The following is a 19,941-nucleotide window of genomic DNA, read 5'->3' as shown; positions in this document are numbered from 1 at the left end:
CGGAGTGTCATTTATATTTCCCTCATGGCCCTGGCATCCTCCGCGAACTTATTCAAAGACAAGTCTGGTTATTTTGGCAAGAAATTTGCCTTAAGAAAAGCAGCGGTCCCGGATCAAACCCAGCGGTACGCCACCGTAATAACCTTGAATCCATTAAAAAAAAAGTACTCATTCCACGAAAGGTTGGCTAAGAAGACTTGTTCTCATCCCTCTCGTTGGTTTTAGTAATAATATTTTACTGTTGAGTTTTTGAACACGTTCAGCTCCTCGGGCATCTAAAATCATTCTCTACAACTCTACCTACTGACTCCCGGAGCATTGCTAGCAGTTGTTTAGCTTGCAGTTTACTACCCATATATCATGGAGGAGTTCTGGATTATCTGCTGCCTCTTTTCTTTTACATTTCAAAAGTTGACCTTCCCCAATCCCATGCTTGGGTATCCTTGTGGTGGTCGTGGAGAATTTATGCCATTATTAAGCCAGGTAGAGAGTCTACCATTGCTACAAGCTATAGAACTGTTGCACTGACCAGTTGTCTTTGCAAACTAATGAAAACTGTGACTATAAGTTGTCTTTATACATTGAAAAACATTATGCAATCCAGAATGGTTTTAGAGACTATAACTACGGACCTCTCTAAGTTGATATCAAGGCCTTTGATACTATTTCACGATAAGCTATCAAAATATTCCGAAAATGAGTTTTCGAGGAAGACCACCAAAGTTTACACAATTATCGAAAAGCAAAAAAATTTAAGGTGAAGGTTGGTGGTGAATATTGTGGACAATTCCCATAGGAAGAGGATGTGCTCCGGGGCAATGAATGAAGTGATACCTGCATCATTGCTGCCATTGCTAATGTTGTGGAGAACATTCCAAGGGAATATTTAGGCTATTTGTACATCATCTGAATTGCCAACATGTTCGCAAGCTGTTATCAAAAGCACTTGTTGGGCAGATTAATCTGGCTACAAATTCTCTGAACGGAAAACTATAACAGTGAATCTTACAAGATCAAGTAGGCCAATAAATCTCTGTGCAGTCTTAAAAGGTGGTGTCATTCCATATAAAGAGGGAATTCTTAGGGTCTCTCGTGTTAAAAGAACCTAAAATGTAAGAGTGTCTAAGCCTTTGAAAGGAAGTGCCTCGGCTACTCCTGGGGAGCTTGTTGGAAAAATAGTATGGTTGCTGTTTTCATCGGACATCGATGGCATCTTCAAAGTGGAGGTGGTCGCCGATAATCTTGGGGTCTTGATGTGCACGGGAATATTCGGATCTATTAGGTGAAATTCTATAAGGAGATTCTTGGCGAGCCACTTACGAAAGTAGAGCGCCAAGAGTCTTTCTAGGCATAAAAGTTCATCATAGGTCATTTTCTAACGTAACCTGCGTATTGCCCACTACTATAGTGGGCAATACCTTCTCCCCAGCACTCTAGAACAACGAGCAATTTTTGCCATAGGAAAGTGGGCTATCTGAGGCCTTTTTTGGTATAGATGCGAATTGTAATATTCTTTATGGGCTTTATATCATACTTGATATTTACATTCATGCAGGTAGATGAACCCCTCACGAAAATTTACTGAGGCTGTGAAAATCTCTTTAAACCCAGGCCTGTCAGGATGTCTGTACATACTCTGAATATCAAAGTAACAATAGCATTAATCACTGGCTTTATAAACTCCAGCTAAACGCTGAAATTATAGAAAACAATAAACGAGGGGAGGGGTCGGCCATGTGCCTCTTTATTCATCGTATACGTAAAAACGCGCGTCATGCGATCACTGTCAGTTGTCATAAAGTAGCAGGCATTCTGGGTTGGCATCCACACATCCGGACAGTACGAGGCAACCATTACGCAGCAGGAGGTCGGTCGCGCCCTTGGCAGGTACCACCGCTGACGTGGGCCCGCTCCAGGAAAACTTAAAAGTTTATTATTAGTCTATCTTTCCTCCGTGATCAGGTACCTCCTGTTATTCACAAACATAACCTTCTTGTCAAACCGTATCATCAATAGATAAAAAGGTGTTTTGTTGCATAAGTATATTATGAAAATATAGGGCGCACAAGCAGCATGTTCACTAGTAAGGGCGTACGGCGGTGCCACGTACCACGTGAGGTGCGCATCGTGAGGGTGTTCGAGGGAGACGCGTGAGTCGTCCCCGACCCGTCCTTCCTGCAGGAGTATACTACGCTCTTCCACACCACAATGATATGGACTACACAAAACTATAAGGTACGTTATAGACACCTTTACTTGTAGGGATGACTATACGATAACCTTTATTTACCAACTTCCTACCAATCTATCTCCCCATTTTATTTCATTTTTCTTACTATTCGTATCACTTGATCTATTCCTTTTCTGACAATTTATCTCTTATTCAGAGAAGGCAAGCGAAATGGTAAGTCAATTAAGCATATCAGATTATGTTTGCGTTAATAATGGCAGGCTCTGGGGAGTGATGCTGTCCGAGGGGTGTGTTAACACTTATTGGTTGTCGTGGGCATTGTCAGCATCCGTGATTAACGTTATCGTCCGTGGATTTTGGGGAGAAAGGTAAGAAGTGATACAATATTCGCCGCTCGTTCGGCATAAATCAAGCCTTTGGGCTGTCAGTACCCGTGGGGGCTGTTAGCGTTAACAGGTTTTGCCTGCTTCCATCCGGTTTGTTAGCGATAGTAGGGTTTCCTACGCCATGGAATTTGTTAGTGCGCATGGATCTTGAATGAGTTTTTTTGGGGGGGCCGTGAGGTTTGTTGGCGCCCGGGGGTTTGTTTGCATACTAGTGCCTGTTGGTGTCTGTAAGGTTTGTTAGCATCTGGGGACTATTGAGCGTCCGTGTGGCTTCTTTAGTGTTACCGATGATTATCGTTCGCTGTCTTCAATGGTGCTCGTGGGGTCTTATTGTTGTCCGTGGGGATCATTAAGAACTCAAGCGTTTTGTTGTGCTCGCAAGGCGTTATCGTCCGATGAGTTGTTAGCACCAAAGGGCTTTTTAATGTCCGTGGAACTAATTAGCACTCGTGAGGTTTACTAGCGTCCATGGGTGATGATTCGAGACCTTAGTGATTGTTAGTGTCTTTGGAGCTTGTTTAGTGATGAGCTTGGCGAATTCTCCATCGCGAGAGCACTGCGCAGATTCACTTTTCACTGCGAACACCTGGTGCTAATACTCGTCAGTCGACTTTTAAAAATTCTATGAAATTTCTTTGGTAATATAAAATCTAAGACAGGCATCCAATTCATAGACAAGCCCGTATGGTCCTTGAGTATGACGATACGATCCTGAAGTATGACGGTATGACTTTAATCACGACTGTACGACTCTTGAGCAAGACGGTACGACCTTACTCATAAGCGTCAGGTCGGAGGCAAAGCCTAATAGGATAATTAAAGTCCCGCTCAAGGCCTGAAACATGAATACTAATCATGATTGGGATGACAGGTGAGCCCGGAGAGCCAGCAGTGGATAAAGAGGAGATGGCTGAGCGCGATATTGGCGGCGGCGCTTGTGACGATAGTGGCTGGCCTGGCGGGGTACCTCGTCTTCTGGCGGACGCCGAGTGAGGTGTTCCAAGTCGTCAAGTTTGAGGACAAGCTCAGAGAGGTGAGTAATTAGGGACAGACCTTGCCACCACACCCACACTGACGCATCTCGATCATCCTTTAAACACAACCTAGTCATAACCAGCACCATGTCACCGTTATTCGTCATTAACCAGAGTTCTGTGGCCCCCGCATCATCGCTGTGTCTCCAACACAATCGTTAACGTAAAATCTTAGTCGTATCATCACATTTTCCCGCCAGATTCAGCGTCAGATTAGCCTCTGCAGCCCACCACCAACCAATATGTATGACAGAGCCGGCGGTGTGTATACCACCTTACCTCACATCACGAGCGTCATCACCATAGTAATAATACCATTAACACAGAAGTGCCATCATAACAACATCATTACAGCGGCACCAACATCACTAGCACAGCAGTGCCATCATTACAGCGGCACCAACATCACACTAGCACAGCAGTGCCATCATAACGGCATCACTACAGTGACACCAACATCACTAGCACAGCAGTGCCATCATTACAGCATCAGCATAGTAGTACCATCATTACAGCAACAATACAGCATCGGCACAACAATGCCATCATCACAGCAGCTACACCCTCACTACAGCATCAGCACGGTGGAACCATCATTACAACCTCAACACAGTGGTGCCATCATTGCAACATGAACACAGAGGTACAGTCATTACAGCATCACATCAATACCATTATCACAGCGGTAGCATCACAGCAGTGGCACCATTTTTGTAGCATAAGAGTAGTACCATCATTACATCAACATCAGTAGCATGACCTTAGTATCATCATAAAAGTAGCATCACAGCATCATCATCATAGCAGCTAGACTTTAGCGTCATCACAGCTGTAGCATGACCTCAGCATCATCACAGCGGTAGCATGAGCATTAATATCATCACAGCAGTTTCATGATCATAGCATCATCACAGCAGTAACATAAGGAGACCATCATCATTTAGCAGTAAAATGATCACATCATTATCACAACAATATCATGAGGACATCAAAATTACACATCATCGCAGCAGCATCATGAGCACATCATCCAGCAGTAGCATGAACACATCATCACAGCAGTAGCATGAACACATCATCACAGCAGTAGCATGAGCACATCACCACAGCAGTAGCATGAGAACATCATCACGGCAGTAACATGAGCACATCATCACAGCAACAGCATGAGCACATCATCACAGCAGTAGCATGAACACATCATCACAGCAGTAGCATGAACACATCATCACAGCAGTAGCATGAACACATCATCACAGCATTAGCATGAGTACATCATCACAGAAGGAGCATGAGCACATCACAGCAGTAGCAGAAACACATCACAGAAGTAGCATGAACACATCATCACAGCAGTAGCATGAACACATCACAGCAGTAGCATGAGCACATCATCACAGCAGTAGCATGAACACTTCATCACAGCAGCAGCATGAACACATTATCACAGCAGTAGCATGAACACATCATCACAGCAGTAGCATGAACACATCATCACAGCAGTAGCATGAGCACATCACCACAGCAGTAGCATGAGAACATCATCACGGCAGTAGCATGAGCACATCATCACAGCAACAGCATGAGCACATCATCACAGCAGTAGCATGAACACATCATCACAGCAGTAGCATGAGCACATCATCACAGCAGTGGCATGAGCACATCATCACAGAAGTAGCATGAGAACATCATCACGGCAGTAGCATGAGCACATCATCACGGCAATAGCATGAACACATCATCACAGCAGTAGCATGAGCACATCATCACAGCAGTAGCATGAGCACATCATCACAGCAGTAGCATGAACACTTCACCACAGCAGTAGCATGAATACTTCATAACAGCAGTAGCATGAGCACATCATTACAGCAGTAGCATGAGAACATCATCACAGCAGTAGCATGAGCACATAATCACAGCAATAGCATGAACACATCATCACAGCAGTAGCATGAACACATCATGACAGCAGTAGCATGAACACATCATGAAAGCAGTAGCATGAGTACATCATTACAGCAGTAGCATGAGTACATCATGAGAGCAGTAGCATGAGCACATAATCACAGCAGTAGCATGAACACATCATCACAGCAGTAGCATGAACACATCACAGTAGTAGCATGAACACATCATCACAGCAGTAGCATGAATGCATCATCACAGCAGCAGCATGAACACATCACAGCAGTAGCATGAACACATCATCACAGCAGTAACATGAACACATTATCACAAAAGTTGCATAAGCACATCATTACAATCGTAGCATGAGAACATCATCATGGCATCAGTATGAGCACAACATCATGAGAGCAGTACTATAAGCACATCAACACAACAGTGGCATAACCAAAGAATCATCACAATAGCAAAACATCATCACAGCAGTAGCATGACCACAGCAGTACCATGATAACATCATCATCATCATCACAGTGGTAGCACGACCACAACATTACCATTATCAGTATAGCAACTGCCACAGCAGCTCTTGAGCCAGGTGGTGGTATCCACAGGTGTGTGCAAGTCCTCAGCTGCCGGTTCTGGAGTACCGAGGTGTCCAGAGCTTCTTCAACCACCTCTCCCATCCTGACGCTGACCACTGTTACTCCTGGGTTGAGTTTGGTGGCGAGAAGATCCCTGTCCCCTCACAGGTCAGTCTCTATGTATAATTACCTATTCATATCATAAGGAGAGGGACACATACATTTGTGGGGCACTATCTCTCGAAGATTCTCTTCCATCATTCAATATCACAAATTCATGTACACTGCACTAATCATGTCCTCCAATATTACGTTCATTACAGAAACATAAATATAGATAGATATATAATACTTCATTTTTTCATACTTGATCATTATATCCTGTGTTAGCGAGGTGGCACCAAGAATAGATGAAGAAAGGCCACATGTGCTCACATCCATTCTCTAGCTGTCTTGTGTAATGCCCCAAAACCACAAACAGGTCCCACAGACCTGTCCATGGCTTACCCCAAAACTTCACATGCCAGTCCATTGAGAACATGTCAACCCCAGTATACCATATCATTCCAATTCACCCAATCCCATACATGTCTCTCACCCTCCTGCATGTTCAGGCCCCAATCACTCAAAATCTTTTCAATCTATCCATCCATCTCCAATTTTGTCACCCCTTTCTCCTTACTCCCTCCACTTCAGACATATACATCATCTCTGTCAACCTCTCCTTACTCATTCTTCTCATATGTTCAAACCCTTTCGGCACACCCTCTTCAGCTGTCTCAACCACATATTTTTATTACCACACATATCTCTTAACCTTTCATTACTTACTTGATCAAATCACTTCACACCACATAATGTCCTCAAACATATTTCCAACACATCCACCCTCCTCTCCACAATCGTACCTGTAGTCCATGCCTTGCATCGATATAATATTGTTGAAAATGCTATTCCTTCAAACATACCCAATTTTACTCTTCAAGATAGCATTCTTTCTTTCCACATATTCTTCATTGCTCCCAGAACCTTCGCCCCCTCCACTACCCTATGACCCACTTCCATGGTTCCATTTGCTGCCAGGTCCACTCCTAAATATCTAAAACACCTCACTTCCTCCAATTTTTCTCCATTCAGATTTACATCTCAACTAACTTGCCCCTTACCCCTGCTGAACCTTGCTCTTATTCACATTCACTCTCAAATTTCTCCTTTCACACACTTTCTGAAACTCAGTCACTAACTCCTGCAGTTTCTCACTCGAGTCAGACACCAGTGCTGTATCATCCATGCACAACAACTAACTCACTTCCCAGGACCTCTAATCCTCAACAAACAACATATTTGCCCCTCTCTCCAAAACTTTTGCATTCACCTCTCTAATCAGCCCATCATCAACAAATTACACAACCATAGTGACATGACTCACCTTTGCCACAAACTAACCTTCACTGGGAACCAATTACTCTCCTCACTTCCTTCTCATTCACATGCCTTCCACCCTTGATAAAAACTCCCCATTGCTTCTAGCAGCTCACCTCCCACACCATATATGCTTAAGACCTTCCACGAAGCATTTCTACCAACCTATCACATGCCTTCTCCAGATCCTTAAATGCAAAATACAAATCGATCTGTTTTTCTAAGTACTTCTCACACAGAGTCTTCAAAGCAAACCACCTGATCCACACATCGTCTATCACTTCTGAAACCACACCGCTTCTCCCCAGTCTGATGCTCTGTATGTGCCTTCATCCTCTCAATCAATATCCTCCTGTATAACATTCCAGGTATACTGAAAAAACATGCCTCTGTAGTTTAAACACTCACCTTTATCCTGTTTGTCTTTGTACAGTGGCACTATACATGCATTCTGCCAATCCTCAGGCATTTCACCAAGATCCATACATACACTGACTGTCCTTACCAACCAATGAACAACATATTCATCAGCTTTTTTAATAAATTCAACTGCAATACCATCCAATCCTGCTGCCTTGCTGGATTTCACCTACTCATCTGTCTTCATCTAACCACTTTCCCTGATGCTCTCACTTTGCACATCACCCTGACCAAAATTCCCTAAATTTGCCACTCTATTAACAAACACATTCAATAATCCTTCAAAATACTCACTCCATCTCCTCCTCACTCCATTACTATCTTTATCACTTCCCTCCTTGTACCCTTCAATGATCCCATTTGTTCACTTATCTTTTGTACATTATTTACCTCCTTCCAAGACATCTTTTTTCTCCCCAAAGTTTAATGATATCCTCTCACTCCAACTCTCATTTGTCCTCATCTTTAACCTTGCACCTTCTCCTTAACTTCCTGCCACTTTCTCTTATACATCTCCCAGTCATTTGCACTCCTTCATGGTATCATCCAGATGCCTCTCTCTTCTCTTTCACTAACAACTTTATTTCCTCATCCCACCACTCGCTACCCCTTCTAATCTGCCCACCTCTCACCTTTCTCATGCCACATGCATCTCTTCTGCATGCCATCACTACTTCCCTAAATACTACATCCTATTCCTCACCTACTCCCCTCACTTCATTTGCTCTCACCTTTGTCATTCTACACTAAATCTCTCCTGGTATTTCCTCACACAAGTCTCCTTTCCAAGCTCACTTACTCTCACCACTCTCTTTTCTCTGACATTCTGTCTTCTTTTTCGAAAACCTTTACAAATCTTCACCTTTGCCTCCACAGGATATTGATCACTCTCTCTTTTACATGCCTATCTATTAATATGTATTGTAATAATGCCCTTTGGACATCTCTCCTACTCACATCTGTATATTTGTGTAGATCTCTTTTGAAACCAGGAATTCCCAATCACCAGTCTTTTTTCAAAACACAAATCAACAAGCTCTTCACCATTTCCATTCACAACACTGAATGCCCTCAACTGCCACATTACTTGCGTTTGCATTCAAATCACCCATCACTAATACCCGGTCTCATGCACCAAAACTGCCAACACAGTCACTCAGCTGCTCCCATAACACTTGCCACTCATGATCTTTCTTCTCATGACCAGGTGCATAAGCACCAATAATCACCCATCTCTTGCCATCCACTATTTTACCCACATCAATCTAGAATCTACCTCCTTACACTATGTCACATAGTATTTACTTCCTTACACTCTATCACACACTCCCTCAACTCCTGCTTCAGGAGTAGTGCTACTCCTTGCTTAGCTCTAGCTCTTGTCCTCTTACCAACCCCTGACTTTACTTCCAAGATGTTTCCAAGCCATATATATATATATATAAATAAATATATATATATATATATATATATATATATATATATATATATATATATATATATATATATATTTTTTTTTTTGCTTTGTCGCTGTCTCCCGTGTTTGCGAGGTAGCGCAAGGAAACAGACGAAAGAAATGGCCCAACCCACCCCCATACACATGTATATACATACGTCCACACACGCAAATATACATACCTACACAGCTTTCCATGGTTTACCCCAGACGCTTCACATGCCCTGATTCAATCCACTGACAGCACGTCAACCCCGGTATACCACATCGATCCAATTCACTCTATTCCTTGCCCTCCTTTCACCCTCCTGCATGTTCAGGCCCCGATCACACAAAATCTTTTTCACTCCATCTTTCCACCTCCAATTTGGTCTCCCACTTCTCCTCGTTCCCTCCACCTCCGACACATATATCCTCTTGGTCAATCTTTCCTCACTCATTCTCTCCATGTGCCCAAACCATTTCAAAACACCCTCTTCTGCTCTCTCAACCACGCTCTTTTTATTTCCACACATCTCTCTTACCCTTACGTTACTTACTCGATCAAACCACCTCACACCACACATTGTCCTCAAACATCTCATTTCCAGCACATCCATCCTCCTGCGCACTACTCTATCCATAGCCCACGCCTCGCAACCATACAACATTGTTGGAACCACTATTCCTTCAAACATACCCATTTTTGCTTTCCAAGATAATGTTCTCGACTTCCACACACACACACACATATATATATATATATATTATTATTCTTTTATTATACTTTGTCGCTGTCTCCCGCGTTGGCGAGGTAGCGCAAGGAAACAGACGAAAGAATGGCCCAACCCACCCATATACACATGTATATACATACACATCCACACACGCACATATATATATGTATACGCTTTGTCTCTTCGATGTATATCAACTGACTGTTATATTTCTCTCTTGTGTCTCCCCTGATGGTGTGATTATTACACAAAAGTGCACTTGGGAACTCCCCGTGGACTCATAGGAATATCTTGATCTCGCGCAAAATTGTGATCCTTTCCAATATATATATCTTATTCATTTATTTATTTATTTTGCTTTGTCGCTGTCTCCTGCGTTAGCGAGGTAGCGCAAGGAAACAGACGAAAGAATGGCCCAACCCACCCACATACACATGTATATACATACACGTCCACACACGCAAATATACATACGTATACATCTCAACGTATACATATATATATACACACACAGACATATACATATATATACACATGTACATAATTCATACTGTCTGCCTTTATTCATTCCCATCGCCACCTCGCCACACATGAAATAACAACCCCCTACCCTCTCATGTGTGCGAGGTAGCGCTAGGAAAAGACAACAAAGGCCACATTCGTTCACACTCAATCTCTAGCTGTCATGTAATAATGCACCGAAACCACAGCTCCCTTTCCACATCCAGGCCCCACAGAACTTTCCATGGTTTATCCCAGATGCTTCACATGCCCTGGTTCAATCCATTGACAGCACGTCGACCCTGGTATACCACATCATTCCAATTCAGTCTATTCCTTGCATGCCTTTCACCCTCCTGCATGTTCAGGCCCCGATCACTCAAAATCTTTTTCACTCCATCTTTCCACCTCCAATTTGGTCTCCCACTTCTCCTCATTCCCTCCACCTCTGACACATATATCCTCTTTGTCAATCTTTCCTCACTCATTCTCTCCATGTGACCAAACCATTTCAAAACACTCTCTTCTGCTCTCTCAACCACACTCTTTTTATTACCACACATCTCTCTTACCCTATTATTACTTACTCGATCAAACCGCCTCGGTATACCAATTCACTCTATTCCTTGCACGCCTTTCACCCTCCTGCATGTTCAGGCCCCGATCACTCAAAATCTTTTTCACTCCATCTTTCCACCTCCAATTTGGTCTCCCACTTCTCCTTGTTCCCTCCACCTCCGACAGATATATCCTCTTGGTCAATCTTTCCTCACTCATTCTCTCCATGAGACCAAATCATTTCAAAACACCCTCTTCTGCTCTTTCAATCACACACTTTTTATTACCACACATCTCTCTTACCCTATTATTACTTACTCGATCAAACCACCTCACACCACATATTGTCCTCAAACATTTCATTTCCAGCACATCCACCCTCCTCCGCACAACTCTGTCTATAGCCCATGCCTCGCAACCATATAACATTGTTGGAACCACTATTCCTTCAAACATACCCATTTTTGCTTTCCGAGATAATGTTCTCCACTTACACACATTCTTCAATGCACCCAGAACTTTTGTCCTGTCCCCCACCCTATGATTCACATCCGCTTCCATGGTTCCATCCGCTGCCAAATCCACTCCCAGATATCTAAAACACTTCACTTCCTCCAGTTTTTCTCCATTCAAACTTACCTCCCGACTGACTTATCCCTCAACCCTACTGTACCTAATAACCTTGTTCTTATTCACATTTACTCTCAGCTTTCTTCTTTCACACACTTTACCAACACTTCCCAAGCTCTCTCATCCACAACAGACTGCATACTTGCCCCTCTTTCCAAAACTCTTGCATTCACCTCCCTAACAACCCCCTCCATAAACAAATTAAACAGCCATGGAGACATCACACACCCCTACCACAAACCTACATTCATTGAGAACCAATCACTTTCCTCTCTTCCTACACGTACACATGCCTTACATCCTCAATAAAAACTTTTCACTGCTTTTAACAACTTGCCTCCCACCCCATATATTCTTAATACCTTCCACAGGGCATCTCTATCAACTCTATCATATGCCTTCTCCAGATTCCTAAAATTTAATGATACTATCTTACCCCAACTCTCATTTGCCCTCTTTTTCACAACTCTTGCAGCTTTCTCTAGACCTCCTGGTAACAAGGTTATGAAAATGTAATTTTAGCTAAGTAATGGATGATGCTATGGTTGGTAAGCTTACATTGGGTTATGTAATAATGAATACTAATGGGGAATTAAAAAGGATAAGGTGATTATAGGCAAGGTAATCCTACTATGCTAGTAATAGCTAAGGTAATATGAGGTACAATATACAACTCATTGGGTACCTAGCAATTACTAAATAAGCAGTAGAGGAAACAGTAAGGAGCAATCAGGTGATGAAAATGAGTTAGCAAGTTCCTTTCCCACAGAGTGAAAAGGAGTGTGCAGATGAGGTGCGCAAGACCAAGTATATCTGCTTCAATGAGGAGTATGAGATGACACATGACCCCTGCCTTGTATACAGTTTTGGCAAGGATGTTGACAGTCAGTTTGAGCGAGACATGAATATGTTCAGCTGTGAAGTTCATGCATTCGACCATGAGAAGGTTAAAGAGGCAGAGCATGTGAAGCGGACAGATTTCTGGCTAGAGCATGCCTGGAACATTGGTGAGGTGCCCTATGACAAGCCCGAGGGGGATGGTCTCCTCCAGCGGCGGCGCTCACTCGATTATATCATAAATGCCCTCAGTCACACTGGACGACAGGTGAAGTTCCTCAAGAGTGATCTGGAGGGCCGTGAGTGGATCCTCCTTAGGCAGGTGATCACTCATCTGCATCTACTGGACATTAGACAGGTTGGTACTAGGTCATCAACAGCCTTCACAAACTGGATATTAGGGAGGTTAATACCAGGTCATGACCAACTCCCTGTGCTGGAGATAGGCAAATCAATACCAACTCATCAACCTCTAAATGCTAGACATTGGCAAGCCAATGCTTAACATAGGTAGGTCAGTAACAGGTCATCATCAACCTCCTCATGCTAGATATAAGATAGTGTAATCAGAGCATAATACTGTATGGGAGTCAGTGCACAGTAAGTATCAGAGTGAAGATGTTGGTGTATAAAGAGAGTCACCGTATAAGTCATAGTAAAATATATCAATGTGAAGTACAGAGTTGCTGTAAAAATGGTAGTGTAAAGTAAGAGTCACTATAAAGTGAGAGAGCTAGTGTGAAATGTAGATGCTGGTATGAAAAAAGGAATTAGAAAATAAGAGAATCTACGTCAAATAAGCAGGTTAACATAAACGAGTCTTTGTTAAACAAAAGTGTCTGCAGAGCAAGAGAGGGAGCATCAAATATGAGGATCCCAGGTGTCAACAGTGCCCTTTCTACATCCTCAGATTGGCGTGAGACTGCATGTGCCTATCACTGTGAACCAGATGAGTGGCGAAGCCAGGCATCAATACTTTGCCAAGCTCTTCCAGGTAACATACCTTACCCACTATACTAGATGACCATACATTATACTAGCTTACCACAATACTGTAACCTCCTTCACAGCAATTTCTAACTCACCACCATATCACCACCTCATCTTATGCACAGGCTCATTTATCATACTACTTAACAAACCTCATTGCCACTTCAGCCACCACTGCACTAACTCTCTCCATACTACCAAGCTACTACTACATTCAGCTTACCAAGCTATCACAGATGCCTTTCAACCTAACACCATAATACTTCATCTAACTACGCAGCCATTTCACTCATGGTGATCTCTCCCTTTATATTACCACAGCCACCACTGTAATACTTCATCCTACCATCACTTCAGCTAGCACCAGAAGACTGTCTACCACCACAAGACATCATCCTATCACACTCTCACTGTCACCACTTCACCCAGTCTAATAAAAGTTCACCTCATCCTCATACTATAGGCACCAAACCATGACCATGGTACATTATGCCACAGCAAAAAGACTCCTTACACTGTCTCAGCCATTTTTGCATACCTTCATTCACCAGCTCTGCCTGATTACCCTCAACGCCAAAGGAGCAAACAAATTTGAGAAACACAAGAACCTGCCATAAAATATGTTTTGCTCAAGATGCACAAAGCAACTGAGTTACAGCAGCTCAGTGAAATGTATGAATTATCATGAAATCATAATGATTGGTAATGGAAAAATAAGACGAAAAGTCTAATATGTAATTTTGTCTGAAAGGTGTTCCAGGGTCTGCAGTGTGCAGGTTACAAGTATGTGTTGGGACGAGAGATTAGGTACTACAAGGGTGCCCTTAGAATTCCTGAGATGGGTAACCAAACCTTCTACCCTGCCTATGAGGTAAATTGGGCCAAGGTCCTCTAGGAGCTGCCACACTGCACACATCTTTAGATATGGCTTCCTTTGCTCCTACTCAAGCGATCCTTGTGGATTCTCCAACAAAATCTGATGGTGATCACATCTCATGGTGCAATTTTACATGTTTGCTTTGTATAGTCACCTCACATGTACTTATGCTTTTGACTTATGTCTCGCTTAACAGGTATCCATATGTTAGATTTAGCATGTAATGCTATGCTGATTCAAAAACAAGCAGTACATTAGTAAAAGGCCACTATTGGCCACATGTACCAAACAAGTGAATAGTGTTTTAGTATATCATAAGCTGGTAGCTGAATGTAACAAACGAAAAGGAAGTGTGTCTGGATGCATCAGACCAGTAACAAAGCGTAAAAATTAAATGAAGAATGCATCTGTATCAAGCTGTACCAGTCAGACATATTCGAATACGTTATATTTGGATAGAAGGGAGACATAGGATTAACCCTGAACTGCAGTGATATTTGCCTGTTACAAGTTTGTGTTAGGTGTTGACCTTCATTGTCTTTGAAAGCTATTTTTACTATATCCTGATGTAAAGCTCTACCTAGCTGCCTTTGTGTTAACATTACATTGTAAGTATGTAGTAATTAGATGTATGTCTCATAATGGCTAGCAGGTGAAAGTTAGGTCATTGCAACAGAGTTTTCATATGGAATGCATATATTTCAACAGCTTTATAGTGTGCATTACATAATATTGTTTTATCTAGCAGTGAACTCCTCTAGTCTTGTGGTAGCTCTTGTAGTACAGCAAACTCTTTTAAAAATCAGGTAAGTACAGTAAAAACACCCTTCCATACTAGGATTTCCATATATGCACATGGTACAGGTGTATTTTAATTTTCTCTCAAAGAAAAATCATAAAAGCTAGTGTAAACGGAATAAGGCGTATTAGAGGGTTAAAATGGGGACTTTTGAGACCTTGTGATAGTGATACATTAATCTTTCATTGATCCAGCACAGCTTGGGATCTAAGGGATGCCTGGTTACTGATTTTTCTGTATGAATGACATATTTATCTTATCATACTCTGTCGCTGTCTCCCACGTTAGTGAGGTAGTGCAAGGAAACAGACGAAAGAATGGCTCAACCCACCCACGTACACATGTATATACATACACGTCCACACACGCACATATACGTACCTATACATCTCAACGTATACATATATATACACACACAGACATATATACATATACACATGTACATAATTCATACTGTCTGCCCTTATTCATTCCCTTCGCCACCCCACCACACATGAAATGACAACCCCCTCCCCCTGCATGTGTGCAAGGTAGCACTAGGAAAAGACAACAAAGGTCACATTCGTTCACACTCAGTCTCTAGCTGTCATGTATAATGAATGACTAATATAATATATATTCATCAAATGTTGCAAAGTACACCTGGAACTATAAAGCCAGAAATGTAAACTAAAGACAAAATATGTGGTGAAGCATAATAATAAAAGAAATGTGGATAATCCATTATACAGTAAAGAAAAGGATACAGAAGAAACTTAATGTACAGTAATCATATTTTCTATAAATGCTAATAACAATGCTCCTACTATTTTATTAATGATAGACCCACATTTGGGATCTTGTAAAGTGATGGCACAACAAAAGTGCTGTTTTAACCAACTCAAACTAAACAAGAGTTTAACTTGTACATTGGTGTTCTGTTTCAAAGACCTTGGACAAAAAAAATATGAATGAAAAGGCAGACTAAAAAAGTGAAAAGGAATTAGACTTAAAATTTAGCTTCCCAGGAAATAAGAACTGCAGGGTATGTTTAAAATGATACATAGAGGCTGTCACAGAAAAAAATGAGTGTAATACAGATTATAGCAAAAAAGGAACAATATAAAGGAATTAAGATGTAAGAAAGCCTGGTGGTAAAAAAAAGTTTGGAAACTAAATCTCCCATACAATTGAAATTTATGCAAAGTAAAGAATAAAGAATGCTGAATAAAGAAAATCTTGTGGGGTAGGAATGAAAATCAATGAAAAAATAGGCTACTTTGAAAGGACAAAAGAGACTGAGTAGTGCAGAGGGGATATACGTAAAAATATAGTGTACTACACAAGACAGAGACTGTAAGAAGAGGATGAACATGAAATTAAATCAGAAGTGGAATGTAAATCTTAAAGGAATCACTGGCTGTATAGACTATAAGGGATGAGGAATTCATTCTGGAGAATTTGATGTTGGAAGGATGTGGAACAATTATGAGGAAAGAATGAAAATGCACAATGAAAACAGTAAAGAAAAGACAAGGCATAGATGGGGTGGGCAATGGGTGAAGTTCTGGAGGTAAAACAACAGAAGTATTGATAAGGAAAGTGTGCAAAGCAGCATGGAAATGCTATAAGCCTTTTGACAGGATGAAGGTAATGACAGTTCCACTTCTTTCAAGGAAGTAGATGTGACCCCTGATAATTATGAAGAGATAGATCCCATATGAAAAATAAGATAAAATTGGTAGGATTATGATTCATGGTGTTTAAAACAATTGCCAAACCACTTTCATGTAATACACAACTAAGTATTAGGAAGAGGAGAGGGTGTGTAAATGAAACTTTTGTACTTAGTGTAAAAAACTAAACTGAAACCATGTGCCACAATTATGGATCTAGAAAAAGCATGTGATACTTAAGGACAAGGGCTTTGAGAAATTCTGATGCTTTGCGGTGTACACGGAAGATAACTGAATGATTATATGACTTCTAAAATGGAAAGAATGCTTATGTTAGTGTTAATAGTGGAGTAAGTAATATAAAACTTTTCTGCTAAGAAGTCCAGGTGAGTCTGAACAGAAGAAAATTGAAGTAAGTGAAGTGTTTCAGATACCTGGGAGTGGACTTGGCAGTGAATGGAACCATGGAAGTGGAAGTGTGACATAAGGTGGGGGTGGAGGGTGAGGGTTCTAAGAGCACTGAAGAATGTATGGAAAGTGGAAATCAAATGTTTGAGGACAATAAGTGTGGTTGAGAGAACTGAAGGGAAAGGTTGACAAAGAGGATATTGTGTCAAAAGGGGAGAAAGCAATGAGAAAAGGGAGACCAAATTGGAGCTGGAAGGATAGAGTGAAAAACATTTTGAGTGACTGGAGCCTGAACACGCAGCAGGGTGAAAGGTGTGCATGGGAAAGAGTGAACAGAAATGATGTGGTATACAGGGGTCAACATGCTGTCACTGGACTGAACTAGGACATGTGAAGCATTCACAGAAAACCATGGAAAGATCTGTGGATTCTGGTTGTGAATAGGGAGCTGTGGTTTTGGTGCATTACACATGTCAGCTAGAGAATGGATGAGAGTAGATGCAACCTTTCTTCGTCTGTCCTTGGTGCTATCTTGCTAATGTGGGAAACAGCTATCAAGTATGAAAGAAAAGAAAGAAGCAAGTCATGTCACCATGGTTCTCTGATGCCATGAATGGGGCAATACAAGGGATGAGTGAAATGGGGTCCTTTTCTATCTATCTATTTATATCACTCATGCCCATTCCCTTCAGGAACTCCCTTGAGGGGACAGCCATGGCAAAAGAGTTTCTATAACTGGTTAACTCCTACATCACTTCTTAGCCTGTAGTGCCTCACCCATAACAGGCCATTGGCAGATGGGAACTCTAGTGGAGTGTTTTCAGAGGCTTGTACCTAATATTCCTAATGACAACTTTCTATCAAATGTGTCTACCTAATGTTTCTGCCTAATTTCCAACCTACTGCCTCTGTGTGATGTTCCAACCAAATTTTCCCACCTACTGCTTTTACCTAATGTTCCTACTTACTACTTCTATCTATTGCTCATACCTACTTCTTCTATCTACTGCTTTTACTATTTTTCCAAAAGGCAGTGCTAGCACATAGCACTCACCACAGGAAAATCTGGAGTTACAAAGAATGAATTGTGTGAATTAAGTGTTGTTAAGTGTCATGTGAGACAAGGAGATATTGCATGTTTGAGGACAGAATGCCAGCAGTCCATATGTGGATGGGGCAGAAAGAAAAGACAGTTCTACCTGGATCAGAGTAGTGTAACTTGACAGCCAATTGAGTGTTGGCTCACTACTCATCTGTCATCAACCCTCCCAATACCTTATTATAGTAATGGTAATAAGCCCCCTGGTCAGTGGCTGCCTACCAGATACTACCTTCTTAAAAGATACAACTAAATTATGGTAGAAAAGACTGGAAACTACCATAATTTTTGTATGCTGATGATGCTGTATTGTTAGTTAACTCAGAGGAGGAACTGGGGAGAAATGCAAATCACCAAGATGTTATGCATTGGGGATGTAATGTATGGCAAGGCTCTTGTTTTTTAATGAAGTAAGCAGTAGCAATTTATCATTAGCTTGAAGACAGAATAAAAGGTTAATGAGTTCTGGTACAGGATTTTGGAGTTATGATCAATAAGGGTGGTAGTGGGAAACATGACAATGAATAATGAGGGAGAATTATGTGTGCACTGTGAGCTTTGGTTAATGAATCTAATAGTATGCATTTTGCCTGTCTAGCTGTTATACATGGATGTGACATCTTAGTTTCCTTTAGTTGAGAGAAGTAGAAAATATGAGCAATACAGATTGATAAACTATACACAATACCTAGAATTATGAGAACAGATAAAGAATGTAATTGAAAAAATAAACATTTTTCTCAGATACACTGATAAAAGCCTATTTTGATGGGAGGGCTATGAAGAACATTAGAGAGATGATGGATCAAAAATGAATATCTAGTGTATTATTGTCAAAAATACAAGAAAAGGTATACTGAAATAGGGATGGACAGATATCATGTGAACTGTTGAAGGATAGATACCAGGATGACAAAGGTAAATGTTGGTCCCATGCCAAGGATACTAAGTCTTACTAGACTATCTTATTTGTGTGCAAAATGTGTATTTAAGATGTATTCTAGTAATGTGAAAATTTCTCTTTTTTCCTTAGCACTGAACATAATAAGTTTTGGATAAGTTGGAGCAGAGAGGCTGTCTACAACTGATCCACCCCATGTCAATGGGTGAGAAATTAAGAATATCAGATAATGCTTCTCTTACCTCTACATTCCTTGATGTCTTTGTCCATCTATATTTTTACCTTTCTTCCTTGTGTGTAACTACTGAGGCAACTCTGGTTCTTTTCTTTCCTTGTCAGCAGCTTGTACCTTGTATTTATGAGGCATGGCATTCATTAAAGAGACAAAAAAGTGTACACATTCTATCAATCTAATAAAGAGATTTTTATAATGAAATTGTTATAGCTGAAAAATTCCATTCTTAGGTTTTGAATATATAATATCAAATCTTAATTTATACAACTCTGGAACAGCAATGACATATTTCTAAAAACATCATCTTTACAGATACTTGCTGAGCATGTAA

The 19,941-nt window shown here is 41.2% G+C and overlaps 1 protein-coding gene across 1 annotated transcript; it reads left to right on the top strand.

The window, feature by feature from the left end:
* Window positions 1–1,891: 1,891 nt before the first annotated feature.
* LOC139760420 (uncharacterized) lies at window positions 1,892–14,806 on the top strand. Its single transcript, XM_071683608.1, has 6 exons — window positions 1,892–2,235; window positions 3,449–3,610; window positions 6,137–6,274; window positions 12,579–13,004; window positions 13,557–13,640; window positions 14,388–14,806. The coding sequence occupies exons 1-6, from the start codon at window positions 2,209–2,211 to the stop codon at window positions 14,529–14,531; spliced, it is 981 nt and encodes a 326-aa protein (XP_071539709.1). The 5' UTR covers window positions 1,892–2,208; the 3' UTR covers window positions 14,532–14,806.
* The last annotated feature ends 5,135 nt before the right edge of the window (window positions 14,807–19,941 follow it).

The sequence above is a fragment of the Panulirus ornatus genome, chromosome 3, assembly GCF_036320965.1.
Source record: "Panulirus ornatus isolate Po-2019 chromosome 3, ASM3632096v1, whole genome shotgun sequence".
Taxonomy (NCBI): Eukaryota; Metazoa; Arthropoda; class Malacostraca; order Decapoda; family Palinuridae; genus Panulirus; species Panulirus ornatus.
The sequence above is the reverse complement of the archived record's forward strand: the minus strand, read 5'-3'. Positions and strand labels throughout refer to the sequence as shown.

What these genes read in the sequence shown, in the direction of transcription:
- LOC139760420 (XM_071683608.1), top strand. Translation starts at nt 2,209, where the DNA reads ATGATATGGACTACACAAAACTATAAG. An exon ending in TTGAGGACAAGCTCAGAGAG is followed by an intron (nt 3,611 to 6,136) that starts GTGAGTAATTAG and finishes TGGTATCCACAG; the next exon opens with GTGTGTGCAAGTCCTCAGCT. An exon ending in ATCTACTGGACATTAGACAG is followed by an intron (nt 13,005 to 13,556) that starts GTTGGTACTAGG and finishes CTACATCCTCAG; the next exon opens with ATTGGCGTGAGACTGCATGT.